The sequence below is a fragment of the Telopea speciosissima genome, chromosome 3 (assembly GCF_018873765.1).
Source record: "Telopea speciosissima isolate NSW1024214 ecotype Mountain lineage chromosome 3, Tspe_v1, whole genome shotgun sequence".
NCBI lineage: Eukaryota > Viridiplantae > Streptophyta > Magnoliopsida > Proteales > Proteaceae > Telopea > Telopea speciosissima.
Window position 1 is genome coordinate 66697471 of NC_057918.1, and position 18146 is coordinate 66715616.

Sequence of the window (18146 nt, forward strand, 5' to 3'; positions counted from 1 at the left end):
ACTGGCCCCCATCGTTATAGACCCATAACGGAGGGGGTTAGTCGTGAAAATGTACCGTCGTCACGGATTTTTTAAGACCAAAATGCCCTTTTGGAGTGGTAATTGTAAAAAACTCCCATCCCATCACCTTCGCTTCTCCTCCTCCTCCTCCTTCTTCTTCTTCATCCTCAGCAACCCCAACCATCTGATTCCAGAGATAGAATTTAGAATTGCCGATTGCCAAAATGATCAAAGATGACGAAAGTAGATTTAAAAAAAAAAAAAAAAATCTTTCTTCTATTTAAATTTCAAGGAACAAAGAGACAAAAATATTCGGTTTGTTGGATAGTCTATATAAACAAAGCGCGCAATCTCCGTTCAAAGCTGTGTGTGTCTCTCTGCAATCACTCTAATGATGGGTGGATTCAAACTACGACTCTCTCGCATGTTCCGTGCTTCATTTGGGTCGTGTCGATCACGCAGCGTAGCCATTTTCATCTCTCAAATCCGCCATGAATCATCTGCAGAGGATGGTTTCGCAACAATGGAGAAGTTACAGAGTCCAGAATTGATGGAACAAAGCCCATGCTTCGGCTTTTATGATGCTAAAGGAAGAACTTGTCCCCTTGCATCACCCATTTCGCCATTAAATTCATATTACAAGCTTGAGGAATTTGAATAAAAAATGGGAAAAATTAAGTCAAAGGAAACGAAGCAGAAGAATAATCAGAGATCTATGAACAACAAATCAAGATTTCATTTTGATTCTTCATCAGGAGAAAATGATAGTGGGTGGTTCAGTACTGAACAATCTGGAGACGAGACAGAAAAGATTTTATCTTCAAAGAGTTTATCTTCTGATTCTTCTGAGATTTACCGCCGGAAAGCAGCTGAAGTTCGCCGGAGAAGGAATTCTGAAATGAGTCATGGCCCGTTTGATTCAGGGGGCAAATTACAAGAAAGGATCGCTGTGGTGAAGCGGCCTAGTGATCCGTATAATGATTTCAGGACATCAATGGTGGAAATGATTGTAGAGAAGGAGTTATTTGCAGAAGAGGATCTGGAGAAGCTTTTACAGTGTTTTCTGTGTTTGAATTCCTCTCATTATCATAAAGTTATTATTGAGGTATTTAAGGAAGTATGGGATACTCTGTTCTCTAATTGATCTTGAAGAATCTGACAGTGTCGATCTGCTTGATCTTTAGAAACTAGAAAAGTTGTAATTTGCTTCTATTGGTGCTCACTCTGCAATTCTGTCTAATTGGGTTCTCTTTTTCTTTTTCTTTTTTTCCTATTTTTTGCTTTTTTGAATCTAAGATCAAAGATGAATTGCAGATGATGAAGAAGAAGAACAAGGAGAAGAAGAAGGAGAAGGAGGAGGAGGAGGAGAAGGGACGGTGATGGGGTGGGGGTTTTTTACAATTATCACCCCAAAAGGGCATTTTGGTCCTAAAAAATTCGTGACAACACATTTTCACGACTAACCCCCTCCATTACTGGTCTATAACGGTGGGGCCAGTTAATTATTAGTATGCAACAGGGGAGGGTAACAATTGTTTCAAAGTTTTGAGGGGGATAATAATAAATATGAAAGATTTTGGGGTGGTAATTGTAAAAAACCCTATTAGAATCTATACTTTCCAATTTAAATATATACAGAATTTTTTTATGACATAATATAAATTAAAAAATGATCATACAATCTAAAAATAACATTAAAATTCTTTGTGTAAGTTCAATTATAATTTTCCCAAAAGTGGATTCTAGTCTGTGATCCCAATACACTAGTCGGAGTTCCAATATTTTTCTACCCTATCAATCAAAGGATTTTTTAGCCAAACTTTTACAGAGACATTACTCGATATGTTAAACACGATATGTAAAAATTTCACATCTAAATTCAAAGTATACATGGAGGTACAATCAATATCCCATGATCGGGACAGAATCTGTCCACAAGACAAAAAAACCAAACCCTAACTTCTCTCCCTTGTACGATCAATCTTATTTAACAACATATCTACTGTAATATAATCTTAGACTTAGGATGGAAGTTCTAACCTGAGGTATGCTCGATAATCCTCATATCCAACATGGCCAATATCAAAAGACCAATACCTGGTTGGTTCAAGCCTAACCATTCCCATTTAAATCCTTCAACCTGAACCAATCACATTGAAACCAAAATCCAATTGAAACTTGGTTGGACACTCTTGTATGTACCATACATACACCAACTGGCAGGCATCAAGTTCCCCACACACATGCACCTCAAGTTATAATTTAATCATCTCTACCTTAGTGTGTACCACTATCAGGCTTTCTATAAAATTTGGGGTATTATATATAAGACCAAATCCTGAAAACAGGATCCAGTGGACTGGATGTTACAGACAGAACTCACAGAGAGTAACCGGATGCGACCAGATCTAACAACCGGACTAACTTGAAGAAGAAGAAGAAGAAGAGAGATTTGCTAGTAAAGAAGGCTTGGGATTTGGTCATTTGGGTTCACAATGAATGGAATACAGAGTTTGGATCGAAAGCAAGCCTAAGGGGAAAGATTTGGGGTCACCCAAGAGGTAGGACTCAATCCACCTCAAGATTCTTTTAGTTTTAATATGGTTTTGATGTTCATGAGAAGTACTATAAATGTATAATGATAGCTTAGTGTAGTTTTGGGTGAAAGCAGTGGAACCGGTCGATCGATTGCTCTCAGATGAATAGGGGTCGACCCATACTTCGTCCAGTTGACCAAAAAGGGAGATTTTTTTGTATTAATGAGTGAACATTGTGGGGATATTGCCTACTAAGCTAGGGCCTTTAATGAAAGGGTCTAATGTATTCAAATCTTTGTGTAGGGATTTATTTGATCGTGTGACTTTGGAGGCTTGGAAACTATGATTGTCAAGAACAGTAGAGACACATTGTGAGTGGAATTTTATCATATTTCCATTTCTTTCACAGTACTTCATGTTTTAGTATGTTATGCATGTCTTGAGATTGAAATCATCGCCTTGATTAAGGGTTGTGAATTTACATTCTTACCCTCTAAATAACTGACACTTTGTACTTGAGTGACAAGAAAAATATAGTTTCAAATTTTAGTTGTAACCTTCTTGGTTACAAACAGACAAACCCTTTATTTAATTATAATTGCATCAAATATTCTTTAGAGAACACAATGATATACCACTATCCAATTAAATATCTGAATAAACGAATACAGAGTGGATCAAATCCAATTTTAAAATATCAATTTACATAACTATGATATAGAATATAGACATAGTGGCTTATTAGGTTAGGATGGATTGGAGAAAACTTTATTTCCCTTTATGACATTGCTATGTTAATGGTTTCTATTTTCTACAAATGGGCTTTAAATCTGAGGCTAGAGAGGATCTCAGACTGACTTTAGGAAGGATGATGTTTTAAACTTTTTTTTTTTTTAATTAACTTAATTTTGATTCGCATAAACAAAGTATAGCCAAATTATACTTTAAAAAGCCTAAGTGGGTTGGCCTTCGACTCCTCTACTTCCGCCTGCCTCTATTGTCGTGTGCGCCTCACATACAAGCAAGGCGGAATGTACCGCCTTACCCCTGCCCCAGCAAAGGTAAGGTGGTACTTTCCTCTGCGCACAATAGTACCGAGCAGGCAAAAGTAGAGGAGTCGGATCTGAGGTTAAGTACCTTCCCAATAGTTTGTAAATATACTTATTTTGTTATATAATATTTGTACATCTCTAATGTTTTGAAAAATAAACTTTAATTTCAATATTTAAAAAAAAAATAAAATCATAATCAATATCTTGATCATATTATTCATCAATTTCGTCGTACTTTTGGTATTCTTCTAAAATTTTGTCCAGTCTTTTTATGGCAAAAGTGTTTTTTTTTATAACTCTGCAGCTCTCTCCAGTGCCACCGTTCACCTGTGATCCTCACATTGTCCATATTCCTTTTTTGTTTTTTATTTGGTTTTATGAGTTGGTTCCAGGCTTTCAGCTATTAAAAAACTGGAGAAGATGCCCAATAAAGAGGAAGTAAGATATTAATGAATTATTTATGGTTTAACATAAGAAAAATTCAAAAGAGCAAAAAATATAAATAAATAAATAAATTAGAAAACCTCACCTGAAGCAAAACAAAAACAGATAACTCCAATTAATCGCCCAACTTTCCAACTGAGGTACCGTAGTTAATGTATTAAAAACCTGAAGCAAACAAAACGAAACACCAATAATATAATATGATTAATCCATCTAATCTTAAATAAAGTCAATAGATTAGATTAGTAGACCTTACTTACCATTTCAACGTCATCAACTTATCATCCTCACATATATTAAATTGGTGAGGTGCTTAAGTTGATCTCGGAGATTCTTGTGGTGAGGCCATCCGTAAAGAAATAGTTTTCGAAGGGAGACAAGGCGTTGGAGATCCTCTTCTCCTTTTATGTAATCCAGCTGCTGCAGCCCCTCCTCCTCCTTCTCTGAAAAATCACCAATTTCTAAAATCTCAAGCATGGTGAGCCGGTGCAACCCCTCTGGTACTGACTTCAATTCCTTAAAGCCAGTCAAATGCAACTGTCGAAGAGAAGTCATTCCCCTTAAGTCTGGCAAAGACTTTAATAGTGGACAACTAACTATTACCAATCTTTTAAGAGAGGGAAAATCTAGGGGTGTGGGCAGGGGAGATGATCCCTCCAGCTCTTCTTGTCCTCCTTGACTACTTGGAAAAATTGTTTCAAGCTTGTAGCATGCACAGAACTCCATGTTCTCAAGAACATGTGCATTGTTTTGTAGCAACCTCTCTGGAACCGACTTCAGTTCTCTACAGGATTTAATTTCAAGATCCTTGACAGAAGAGATAAGGTTGCTTGACAATGACCTTATAAGTGCCATTTCATTTGTATCCAAAAACCGCAAGGTTTTGAGGGAAGGGAATCGACTTGGCATGATTTTCAGCTCAGGGCATGAGTAGAGCCACAATTTCTCAAGAGATGGAAATGAAGGCAACACTTCCAACCACTCAACCAAATTTAACATTTCAGATAGCTTTAGCTCCTTAAGCGATGGAAATGCAACCGTCCCTGAAGAAGAAGAAGATGATGCTCCAGCACTACTACTACTACTACAACTGTTGTTGTTGTTGTTGTTGCTGCCATAATAGAATTCTCGACCAATACATTTCACCTTTTCCATTCCCTCTAATACAAGATCCCTAAGAAAGGGTAGCTCCCCAAGCATGGGTGGGATATGTTCCAATCCATGGCAATTTTCTAGTTTGAGCTCAATCAAATTTTTGTATGCTGTCAAACCAGTAGTACTTGCAGCTGCTGCCATCCATGTAGGGTATTTTGTACCGCCAAAGTTTTGGATCCAAAAACTTTTCAAGTTTGGATGAGGTTTTAGGCCTTCTAACACATCATCATCCATTTTGTTGCCATTGTCACGTCTACTTTCAGTACCCCACCATAATCGTAGAGAACGAATACCATGCTTCCCACACAAATCTGCCTCCCTGGCTTCCTCTATGATTACAATATCCTCCAGACCACTTATGGTTAGTTCTCCTCTGAGATTATTCAAGCACTTGAGCTGTTTAAGACTGCGTCCTCCATCTTTGCCTACAATAAATCTTGTTATTGTTTGAAGATTAGTCAATCTCCCCATCTCAACTGGCATCTCAAACCATCTGCCCTCAAATTCCAAATGTCTCAGGCTAACCATCTTTCTCATTTCCTTGGGAAGCTCTCGGAGTATATAGCAACTGTTGAGTTTTAACGTCTGTAAATTGTAGAGGCTAGTGATAGACTCCGGCAACACTTCAATCAGATTATCTGAGAGGTCAAGGTACCTTAAATGTTTCAATTTTCTTATTGAAGGTGGCACCTCCTTCACCCAACAACTTGATACATCCAACACACGCAAGCTCTGGAAGTTCATCAAAATATCAATATTTGAGACAGAGTATTTACTTTTCCATCCCAAAGACTTCTTTTGGAGAAATATTAATGTTGTCCGCAATTTCTTTGCCTTTTCCAAGTCTTTTGGAATTTCAATTAATGTGTCCTCATGATCTGAAAAAAGTGACAAACCACGAACTTCATCAGAAATATTTTCCACATTATTGGGCTTCATGGTGGAATATTCAAGCTTTCCGACAACTTGTGCAAGATCATGTATAAGATCATGCATCTTGCATCTCTTTATATCTCCGTATTTGTCCTTCTCCACATCTTGAAAGAAAGAATTCAATAATAAGCTATTGAAATATTCATTGCCGACATCCTCCATTTGTTTGCTTCCAAGGAATCCCTCAGCCATCCATAATTGTGTCAACATTTTTATATCAAATTCATAATCCTTGGGGAATACTGAACAATACGCAAAACAACATTTCAAATATGACGGCAGATGATCGTAACTCAACTTTATAATCCCCATCATTCTTCTACTATTATCTTCTGGTAAATTCCAAAATTCACCTTGTTCCACAGACAACCATTCACCTTCTTCCATTTTGTAGTGCATTAAGCTTCCTACGACCTTCACTGCTAAAGGCACTCCTCCACACTTTTTTACAATTCTCCCTCCAATTTCCACCAGGTTTGGGGTTTCTTGTGGCCCTCCATTTCTAAATGCTCTTTGATGAAACAAAGACCAACATTCTTTTTCTGATAATATTCCCAAATAATGAGTGTGATTTGGAGTCATCATCCTTGCAACATTATTGCTACGTGTAGTCACAATAATCTTGCTACCTGCACTGCCAGATTTTAAGTGCTTTATCAAGTTATCCCATTTTTCACCATCGTCGCTCCAAACATCATCTAGTACTAGTAAAAACCGTTTACCCACCAACTTCTCTTGGAGCTTACGTGCTGTGAGATCTAAGTTTGATACATCAAATTTAGTTCCATCAGCAACAGCTGATTCTGTGATTTCTTTTAAAAGTCTGGGGACTTCAAATGGTTCAGAAACACATACCCACATTCTTAAATCAAAATGGTCCTTCGTCAATGGATCATTGAAGACCAATTGAGCGAGAGTGGTCTTCCCAAGTCCCCCCATTCCTGCAATGGGGAAGACCGAAATGATTTGATCAGTGCAAGTTTTAACCAGCATATCCACTAATACTGATTTGTCATCTGCCCTTCCAACCACTTCCGAATCATCTATAACAGAGGTGGTTTGCCTGTCCTCTGTTTTGTTCTTCATCATGGATGATGTGGAATGAGCTGATGATGAGTCCTCCGGTCGTACTCTAAGGTTGAAGTCATTTGCATCCTTTCTGATTCCATCTAACACTTCATTGATGTCCTTAAGCTTATGGGCCATTTTAAGACGAAACGCAAAGGGATTGGAGCGTGAGAAGAAGTTGCGTACCTTTCCCATCTTTCCTCGGTTTTGGATCTCCATTTTACGTCTTAAAGCTTCATAGTTGAACTCATCAAGCACATCATCTGCATCATAAGCAACACTTTTGAGCCTCCTCAACCAGTTTTTCACAGCCTCCTTCTCTACTTGCTGGTTCTCGGCATCCTTGAGTACATCTCGAATGGTGGTCAAGGTAGTCTCCAGCTTTTTCAACTCTGCCTTCACACCCCATGCTTGACCGATTTCATGGGTAACAACAGGGATCAAACTCGTCAAGACTTGTTGTGCTCCGGAGACAAGAATCGATTCAGCAGCCATTTAATCTTTCTTAGTAAAGAACAGCAGCAAGGGAACCTGGGTGGGTTTTAAGTTAGAGAATTATTCTTAATTTCTTACAGATCATGGAGAAAACTTAACACATAATGGTGGAGCGGTAGACTTTAAGTCAATACGGGCTAATAATTGTACTCGTCCATAGCCCCCCCCTGCCCCTGAAACATCAAAGGAACCAAGAATAAAGAAAGATGCCATGCATGGGGAATTCTTTCTTTTACAGGCTGGGAAGGAAGGAAAGACTTAAAAGTTGTGGTGGAACGGCCAAAGTCATTGATTAATGCGTCAGTGGTAGCCATCTGAGTAGTGGGTCCCATGAAAATGAAATTGTAAGAAAGAAACAGTACCTAGATATATTTTTCAATAGGCCGGGGTTGATTATTATTATACAGCTAGGGTTTATGGGTCTAATTATCATCAATCATTAGATTGGAATCTTGTACTCTAATTGGTAAAATGTACAATCCATGGCAATTTCCTTCTCAAGTCTATAATCAAATCGCCTATCAACTCTCAAGAACAAAATTTAAATATCAAAGATTTAAAAACATGTTAGTTGGGGTTTTCGGCCGGTTACTTGTTTTAGTTGAGCATATGGTATTGTAATTGTTGGAAACAGTTTGTTGTGTGTGTGGCTTTGATATATTTATGAAGATATTTGGAGAAGCTCTTGGAGTGTTTGGAAATGCTTCAAGGTTGTTTTGATCCATTAACATTATTTAGGGGCGGTATGATAATTTAGTGTAGTTAATATTCTAGTGACATGGTTGTTTGTGTTGATAGTAGTTCTTTGGAAGAGAATTTGTGTTTTTTTTTGTTTTGTTTTGAGGAGAGAGAAAATGAGTGGTGGATCCCACACACCATAGACCTCACAGTGGAACCTAACATGACTAATGTGGCAATCAAGTGGCACGACAGTGAAAGGGGTGAGATGATATGGCTTGGTAATGGTGTATGCAAAAAAAAATGAAAATTGTTGCAATTATATATATATAAGGTTTTGTGTGTGATTTTTGGGAATAGAATAAAATCCTCCCTAATTCCCTAAAAGTATAGGGCTATGCAGTTTGAAGTTGAGAGCTCAACATGTGGAAGATGCTAAATCCTACTGTGTCGAGTTCGATTGATCCAATTTGTTATTTTTGTTCTTCTCAAACTCAACACCGTTGGATTTAACACCTTCCACATGTCGACCTCTCAACTAAGAATTGCACTGCACTTCCCTTTTAAGGAATTGGTGAGGAGTTTTTTCCGTTGAAGGCATCGGTTTATAATGGGGCTTTTTATTTTTTGAAGATTTAAATATTGGAATCCTATTGGCGGGCAAGGCCTGCACACCATGTGCGTACGGTTGCTAGTCCAAGAGTTGAAGAAGTTAAGAAGGATTATGTATTTCATTGAGATTCTAAATGATGGAATCGGATTGGTTGGGAGAATGATTACTCAATGCACGGTCTTTTATGGTATTTTGGGCTCAGTGAAAGGAGGATAATTAGGTGCAATGCTCATGTATGGCAGGCAGGGTCATTCTAGATTCCAATATTTGACAATAATTTTATTTTAGGGAAAAGGAGCGATAATCGATCGCATAGCATGGCATGTACCTTCGCCTAGACACTCTTATGTGCAAAATGACCAGCATGCCTCTTATCTTTTTTGTCTTTTCAGAGAGTATATCGATCATTTTCGCACATAGTTGTGACAAGGACCAGTTAGCATTCTTTATCCTTTAGGATAATTAGGTGCAATGCTCGTTTATAGTAGGGTCATTCCAGATTCCAAAAGTTCACAATAATTTTATTTTAGGTAAAAGGATTGGTAATTAATCGCATAACATAGCGTGTACCTTGGCCCAAACACTATTACATGTGAAATGATCTGCGTGTCCGTGGTCCTTTTTGTCTTTTCTAGGGGGTGTATCAATCATTTTGCACACAGCTATGCCGAGAACTGGTTAGCATTCTTTATCCCCTTGGATTGTGTTCAAGGTAATCTGAAGTTTTCTCAACTCTCCCTTGAAACCCCATGCTAGACCGATTTCTTGAGTAGCAAAAGAGATCAAATTCTGTAGGATTGACTATGCTCTAGAGTCCTGAGACAAGAATTGATTCAGTAGCAAAGAACACAGCTTGGGAGCCTGGGTGGAATTGGTAGTTGGGAATTATTCTTAATTTCTTGAAGATCATTGATAAAACTTAACATACAATGGTGGAGCGGTAGACTTTAAGTCAATACGGACTAATAATAACAACAATAATAATAATTGTACTTCGTCTATAGCCAGACAAAAGTAAGTGAGGGACAGCCCCCATGAAAACGAAAACTAAGAAGATAGGGTGCATGGGGAATTATTCTATCTTTTGCAAAGCTGGAAAGGAAGAAGGAAAGACTTAAAAGGTTGTGGAACAGCCAAAGTCATTGATTAATGCGTCAGTGGTAGCCGTGTGAGTACTGGGTCCCATGAAAATGAAATGTAAGAAACAATACTTAGAGATATTTTCCCTTCAAATTGCTCATTTGTATAAATGCATCCCAACTTTCCAAAGTTTGCATAAGACATTAGACTAGAGTTGCAATAGGATCGGATTGGGCTGGGTTTTATAGAACCTTAACCCAATCCTAAGTCTCCTTAGCTAGGCTTTGGTCCAATCCAACCCTAACTTAGGGTTAGAAAAATACAATCCTGATCCGCCCTCAGGGTTGGCCTGGGCTGACCCTGATTGGCCCTGATCATGGGGAGGGGAAAAAATGCATGGATTGGAATGGAACGGGAAAAACATTATCAATTTTTCATAAATTTTTCTTTTTGGTAAACTCAATTTTTTGAGTTCGAGACTCCAACTCCCCCCACCCTCTAGTAGGTCTATATAGGGGCATGCAAAATGACAACTGTGCCCTGGGAAATTCCGTTTATCCATGAAGGTGCAACTGTCATTTCACTTGCCCTATGTCCAGGCGCAGGGACAGTGCACTGCACGCCCAATACAAACAACAAGACTATTACATTATGAACCCTGTTGTTGTGTCTTCCTTGATATGTTGTAATTCTTGACTTCTTTAGTTGCCATTGGTCACAATCATTCCTCTTGATGCTTGTATGGGGTAACTAACACCAGGAGAAGAATTTACAACCATGGTATAGCCTGTTCGGGTTGCCTGAAGATTATGCAATTGTTACAGCTACTCTTCTATTACGGGCACATTTTCTGTTCAAAAACTGCAAGTAACTTCAGTTGCTGTCATTGACATTGGATGTTGACGTTGTTTATCTACAAAATAAACACGGTAAATAGCAACACATATAGTAATATAATATCTATGTTTTTCTATGCGGGATGCATTCAAGGTGTGGTTTTTCAACTCCCGTATTCAGCGTTACCATGATGGCTATGATGGCTAATAACAGAGTACTTTGGTACTTTGGTCAGAATGCAATAAGTAAATTCAATAGAAAAGTTGGTAACAACAGGGAATTTTACCATAAAGCTATGCCTGATCAAATTTGTGTGTTCTTCAGATGGGTAATAACAGGGTTATTTGATCAAAATGCAATGAGTAAATTTAGGTCATCAGTGGAGGAGGATGGAGGTCGCAGGTGGAGTAACTTCAGATTGGTAATAACAGAGCTATGCCTGATCTACTTTCTGAAGATTTGTTCTGATTTTAATCAAATTAGGATCTATCAGTCATTAGATTCATCACTTAGGTGGCAACTATATTAGGGGTGTCAATGGGTCGGGCTGGGTCGGGCCTGCCCTAAACTCTGACCCGACCCTAGAGGCCTTAACCCTGATCCTGACCCTGACCTGGCCCTATCAGGGTCAAGAAACTCTCAACCCTGACCCGACCCTGCCAAGGTCGGGCCAGGTCGGGTTGATCCTGATTTATGGCACCTTCCACGTGTCTCATTAGACTATGTTTTTGTAACATAGGATCTCAACCTATGGGACAGCTAATAAATATGTTGAAAAAAAACGACCTGTATAGACTCTCTCTCTACAATTGTAACGGTGTCCCCTCAATAGGCCTGGAAGCTTATAGGGACTACAACTAAATAACAATCATGTCAGTGACTCTTTTTATGGCCCTGATCAAAATAGTGGATGATCTACTCTTTTTATGGGTTCCCATTTCATGATGATGACAAAGCTAGTAGGTTATCTCTCTACAATTCTCTTCTGTTTTTTTTTTTGTTAAGAAAATACTTACATTAGGGTCGGGCCCAGGCTGGGCTCAGGGCGGGTTCGGGCTAGTCGGGCTCAAGGCAGGTTCGGGCCAGCCGGGCTTTATTGACATCCCTATACTCTATCACAACAGTAGCAAGCATTTTTTATATTCATTTCACCATATGACAGGAGATGGAGAGAATGGAACAAATGCAGGGGGTGTCTGTAATTTTGAAAGTTTTTGGGGTGATTGTTTATTTAGGCCTAAATGCAGGGGGTATCCATGCAATTTACCCTATTTATTATATTTAACAATTTCATTAATTTATATGAAACAATGCGTAAGAAACTAAGAATATTCCATTAAACTTCTCAATGAATATATCAAATTTATCCCGCACCATATCTTTCCCATGTGCAAATTTACTAAATATGACCCCACCTAGCATGATAGCTTCTCCCAAAGATGTGGTTGTCCGTTGTTATACTCATGAGTCTACTTAGGCCCCTTTTTCCTTCTCTTTCTTTTTATTTGTTTTCAATTAAAAAATTGCATAACAAAGTGAAATTATTATCCTACCAAAAAGCAGGGTACCAAAGGGCTCATGGATGCGTAAGTAGCTTTTAGCTTTTGACCGACTTTTGGAAGTTTCATTCCCGTTCCGGATCCTCTACTTTTGCCTGTCCTATTTTCGTGTGAGTCCTACACACAATGAGATGCGTAAAGATCATCTTACCCTTGCTTGAGCGAGGATAAGGTGGTCTTTACTCGTCTCATGGTGTGTAGGGTGCACATGAAACTAGGGGCAAGCGAAAGTAGAGGATGTCGTTTCTCTCCTTGTTACTTGAGCAGCCTCTAGCCTAGCTAATTATTAATAATATGGGTTATCAAACGGTCTAACCCCAATTTAGATAGACACTTTATATTATTTAACTTTAGGAAAACTAGTAGTAACATACCCATCCATCAGAGTAAGGTCACTTGAGTATTTAACTTTGGGGATAAGAATGATGGAAATTCTCTTAAAGTGTCTTAATTTTGGGAATAAGCATTATGACAATTCTATTAAAATTTACATATTTTGTCATAATATGTGTGTATCTATCAAATGATTGATAAATATGCCTTAAATTTCATATTTAAAAAAATAAAAAATTTCTCATAATCAATATGTTGATCATATTAATAACTTATATAAAATAATATTTGAGAATATTTTGTCATATTTTGATCATACCAAATTACATTCAAATGTATCCCACACCATATCTCTATGCAGATTTACTATTTGCTCCAATCTAGCATAAACATCTGCCAAAGCTGCACTTGTCATACTTCATGAGTCTCATGGCTCTTTGCCTTTTTTGCTTTCTATGAAATTTAATTGAGGTTTCGTTTGTTTCTGAAAAAAGGTCAAGAATAAATAAAGTTTAAAGTGAAATATTTTTGTCGGCCATGTTTATACTTGTATGGGGCCAGCAGTATTTTTCTCTTAGAATTATAATCAGCACCTATCAAAAAGTAGTGTAACAAAAGCTTCTTGGATAGATAAGTTGCTTTTAGATTTTAAATTTTGACTCGTTGTCCTGTGAAAACACTCTTATTGGAGAAAACATTCTTATTGGAGCTCATATAGAATTAGGGGTGTAAATGAATAGCCAAAATCTATTTCCGTATCCATGTTCGTATCTATTTAGCAGTATTCGAATCCATCCGAAAGCTAAACTGATGCGAATACGGATAGGCTATAGCTATCCGAAAAGCTATATTTACATGTAAACGAATAAAATACTCAATCCGTATCCATGTTCATATCCGTTTAGTAGTAACCGAATCCATTTGAAAGCTAATCGGATGCGAATGCGGATATAGCACTATCCGAACCGAATCAAATCTGTTTACATCCATATATAGAAAGAGTGGAAGAAAAATGAAAAACAAGGTTAAATATTATACTTCATTGGCTTCGTCTGGCTGCAAGTAAAATGAATGGAAGGAAAGTAAAATTTGTTCAGAAAAGAAATGGAAAATTATGATCGCCACCCCAAGGTATGCCATTATTTTATTTTAATACACCCACACTAAGTATGCAAATATCAACCTTAACCCAGATTGTAACAAGGTTAAATATTATACTTATTTAGTTATAATATTTTTACACCTCTAATATTTTGAAAAATAAGCTTTAAATTCAATATTTAACCCCCAAAAAAAAAAAAAAAAAAACTTATAATCAATATATTTTTTTTGCTAGAAGATCCTTGCATTAAAAGAAACGACAAAGAGCAAACTACAAAGACAGGAAAAAAACAAAGAACACAGCTACTGGCTGGGACAGCCAGCCAGCTCCCCCAACCCATTACAAGAACCGATATCTAGGCATATCCATAGCATCATGAGCCAAATTTTCTTCAATATGTCTAGGAAAGGGAATACTTGTGGAAGACACTCCCGTAATCGCCGCATGTTTAGCCAAGTAGTCAGCAATAGGATTTGCTTCTCTATAACAGTGTGTAATTTTCCAATTGCAGGAATCCAGAAAAGGTTTTAGCACCTGCCATCTTTGGAGCGCAAACCACGGAATTTTGGAATTTTGAATAGACAAAACCAAGGAAGCCGAGTCAGATTCTATCCAAAGATCCATGAAGCCTCTCTCCCTAGCTGAAAACAACCCATCTAACAAAGCCTTGAACTTAGCTACAAAGCTGTTTGAGACCCCCAGGTATCTGCAATATGAATGAACCACTTGAGCTTGGGAATTTCGAAAAACTCCCCCAGCCCCTGCCCTTCCTGGATTCCCAATAGAGCTGCCATCAATGTTAAGCTTGATCCACTACAGATCAGGCCTGCACCAAAACACCTCCAGAATATCGCAAGTAGAGACGCGTTAGAAATAGCCAATCCCAGGTTCCTAACACAACTCAAGTCCTGAAAAATTTTCACCCCTTTAATCACAAAATTGTAGTCCCTAATCTCCCCTTTCACACATTCCAGGACCTGCCAAACATTCCTGAAGATACCGTCATGGCGCCTTCTATTTCTTTCTTCCCACAAAATAGCACTAATAATTGAAGCACCTGCAGCCCACGGCTCCTTCACATTCGTGCTGCCAAGCTTACCTTTCCACCACTCAAAGAACCCTTGAATGGTGGAAGTATTTTCCCACACAAAACCAAACCACCCTGAAAAAGAATTCCAAATTGCAGTGCTAAACTCGCAAGTGAGAAACAAATGAGGGATTGACTCACCATCTTTATTACACAGAGAACATCTCGCTGCCAAACAAATACCCCTTTTTTGTACTTCCTCGTCCGTGGGGATCTTTCCATGAGCCAGCCTCCACCCAAGAGTAGAGTGTCGCGGATGGATATTCCAATGCCACACCAGGTTCGCCCAAGGAACAGTAGGCGATCTTCTTCTAATACCCTCCCAAGTTGCCACCACCGAGAATTCCCCTGACTTCGACAAGCTCCAATACGCTGAATCCTCCACTGAGTAACAAGGAATTGGCAACTTTTTTATTTCCTGGAAAGCTTCTAACAAAGCACCCGAAGAAACAGGCGGCAGCCTCTATTCTCCCTCCTTGATGAAATCACTCACCTTGGTACCATCATTCTTGAAGAACTCCTCATTCAGCCGACTTTTTTCTTGAATAGAGACAGGACCCCACCATTTATCCTTCCAAAAGTTTATTCGAACCCCATTCCCCAAGATCCAACGTTCCTTCTCCACCACAAAGCTCCACAATTTCCTAATACCTGGCCAAATGGAAGATGCTCTATACCCAGGCCGCACATTCCTCCATTTATTGACAAACCTGTATCTTAAAAAATTAGAAGATACCGAATTGTCATTCCTAATCTTCCAAGTGAGCTTGCACAACATTGCTTTATTCACATCCCTTAGTCTCCTGATCCCCAAACCCCCTTCTCCTTAGGCCGGCAGACTTTGTCCCACCCTACAGAAATAGCCTTTGAGTATTCAGCATCACCTGTCCAAATGAAGTTTCTCATCCAGCGCTCGAAGGTAGCAATCAAAGTTGTAGGCCACCAGTACATCGAGAAGCTATGGATCGGGATTGGACACCACAGTCTTCACTAGCTCCACACGACCTGCCAAGGAAAGCAATTTTCCTTTCCAACCTGCCAACTTATGTCTGACTCTGTCCATCACGGGCGGTAGCATATTCTTTCTTACCCAACCCTTAGAGATCTCAACACCAAGGTACCTAGTGGGGAATTTGCAAACCAGAATCTGCAGCTCCTCCACAATCGCATGGCGCCTATTAGGGGGAATAGCACCCAAGAACAACTTGCTTTTTTCCAGATCAATTCTTTGACCTGAGAACTCTTGGTACTGATTTAGAAAGGACTTGAGGTTCCTGACATAGTGAATAGAAGCATTAGTGAAAATAAAAAAATCGTCAGCGAACAAGCAATGCCCAAGGGTGCGAACACCCCACGGCCCATGAAGAGGGGAAATTTTCTTCACATTGATCAAATTTGCCAATCCCTTACACAGTACCTCCTCTGCTAGGATGAATAGCATAGGCGAAATAGGGTCCCCTGACGAAGACCACGTTCAACACCAAAGAAGCCTACTGGACCTCCATTCACAAGCACTGAGATTCTTGTAGAAGTGAACAGGCTATTTAGCCATTTAATCCACCACTCTGAGAACCCAAATTTCTGCATCACTTTGAAAATAAAATCCCAGGAAATCGTATCATAAGCCTTCCGAATGTCAATTTTCAGACCCAAACCTCCTCCCTTTGAAGCAGTAGACATCATGTTAGCTAGCTCAGAAGCTATCGCAATATTGTCATGGATAACCTTCCCCTTCTGAAAAGCACCCTGTTCCTCAGAGATTAATCTAGGGAGCACCCCCTCCAATCTACGCGCCATAACCTTGGATAAAATCTTACAAAAGAAATTCCCCATGCATAATGGCCTGAACTTCTCTAAAGCCGAAGCATCGTCCACTTTAGGAATCAACGCAATAAAACAATTAATAATACCTGCAGGTAGCCGACTAGAAGAGAAAAAAATATTTAGCAGCCTTGCACACATCCGCCCCAATCACATCCCAACAAGCCTTGAAAAATGCCCCAGGGTACCCATCCGGCCCTGGAGCACTGTCTGGGTCCAACTGCCACACCACCGCTTTGATTTCTGAGTCATAGGGAACCGAATCCAGCCTGAAAACATCAACTTCCTCCAAGACCCACGGGATACAATTAAGCATTTCCTCATGCTCAACAACCTCCACAGCCCTATGAAACATTTTGAAATAATCCTCCACATAAGCTTTAATCTGCTCCTGATTGATAAGAACTTGCCCATCTGCTGTGTTCAAAGAGCGAATAGTGTTTCTCACCCTTCTCAACTTCGTAGAAAGGTGAAAGAACTTTGTACACCTGTCACCAAGAGTCTTTCTCTTCAACCTCGATTTCTCTGCCCATAATTTTTCATAATTATCTGGCGCAACATTGTAAGCCTTTTTTCGCCTCCATCTCCTGCTCAAACAACTGATCAGTCATCCCACCTCTATCAATCTCGTCCTGGACTGCTTACAGCTCACACTTAGAAGAAGTTATTTGCAACTCAAACTTTGGGTAAGTCTCCCTAGCCCAAGCCTTAAATACTGGCTTCAACCTTTTCAGCTTTTGGGCTAAAACAAAAGTAGAAGATCCTGAAATCCACTCCTTTTAGGAGGACTCCACTACAGACAGAAAGCTGGGTTGGTCCAGCCAAAACCGTTGAACAAGGAAGGGAGCATTTGTCGGTCTCTTAATGGCTTCAACCACCACTAGCAAAGGAGCATGGTCAGACACGGTGCTAGTAAGCACACTCTGCGAACTATCCCCAAAAGCCGAAAGCCAGACTTCATTACAGAAACTTCTATCCAACACAGCCGGCACATGCCCAACCCTTCTGTTATTAGTCCAAGTGAACTCACGTCCCTGAGAAGGAATCGCCATCAACGAGCAAGCATCCACCATCGCCCCAAACTCCGCAGCCGATCCCTGATTGAAGGATCTTGGGCCTTTCTTCTCAGACGAGGCCAAGGTAGCGTTAAAGTCGCCTACAACCAGCCAAGGAGTGGAATCCAGCAGAGCCACATTCCCAAGCTCGGTCCACAGATCTCTACGAAGCGCCCTCAGGCACTTTGCATGAACAAAAGTCAAGAGGGGATTGCTCTGACCCCAATCCACCTTGATCGTAATCTGTTGCTCAAATTCCAACACAAGAGCCGGCTTCGATAAACGCCGTTTCCAAAT

General features: G+C 39.4%; 2 protein-coding genes across 2 annotated transcripts; one reads left to right on the top strand and one right to left on the bottom strand.

The window, feature by feature from the left end:
* The first annotated feature begins 664 nt into the window (after nt 1-664).
* LOC122655438 (transcription repressor OFP8-like) lies at nt 665-1144 on the top strand. Its single transcript, XM_043849634.1, has one exon. It carries the CDS (start codon nt 665-667, stop codon nt 1142-1144), a length of 480 nt encoding a protein of 159 aa, XP_043705569.1.
* A 3162-nt stretch (nt 1145-4306) lies between these two features.
* LOC122655439 (putative disease resistance protein RGA3) lies at nt 4307-7717 on the bottom strand. The gene is made up of 2 exons (XM_043849635.1): nt 5173-7717; nt 4307-5076 (listed from the first exon to the last, which is right to left on the bottom strand). Exons 1-2 carry the CDS (start codon nt 7682-7684, stop codon nt 4307-4309), a joined length of 3282 nt encoding a protein of 1093 aa, XP_043705570.1. The 5' UTR covers nt 7685-7717.
* Nucleotides 7718-18146: the final 10429 nt, after the last annotated feature.

Excerpts from the sequence above, each read along its gene's own strand:
- LOC122655438 (XM_043849634.1), top strand. The coding sequence starts at position 665 with ATGGGAAAAATTAAGTCAAAGGAAACGAAGCAGAAGAATAATCAGAGA.
- LOC122655439 (XM_043849635.1), bottom strand. The coding sequence starts at position 7,684 with ATGGCTGCTGAATCGATTCTTGTCTCCGGAGCACAACAAGTCTTGACG. Across the intron at positions 5,077-5,172 it reads GGGAATGGAAAAGGTGAAAT|GGACGGTTGCATTTCCATCG; the intron begins GTATTGGTCGAG and ends CTTCTTCTTCAG.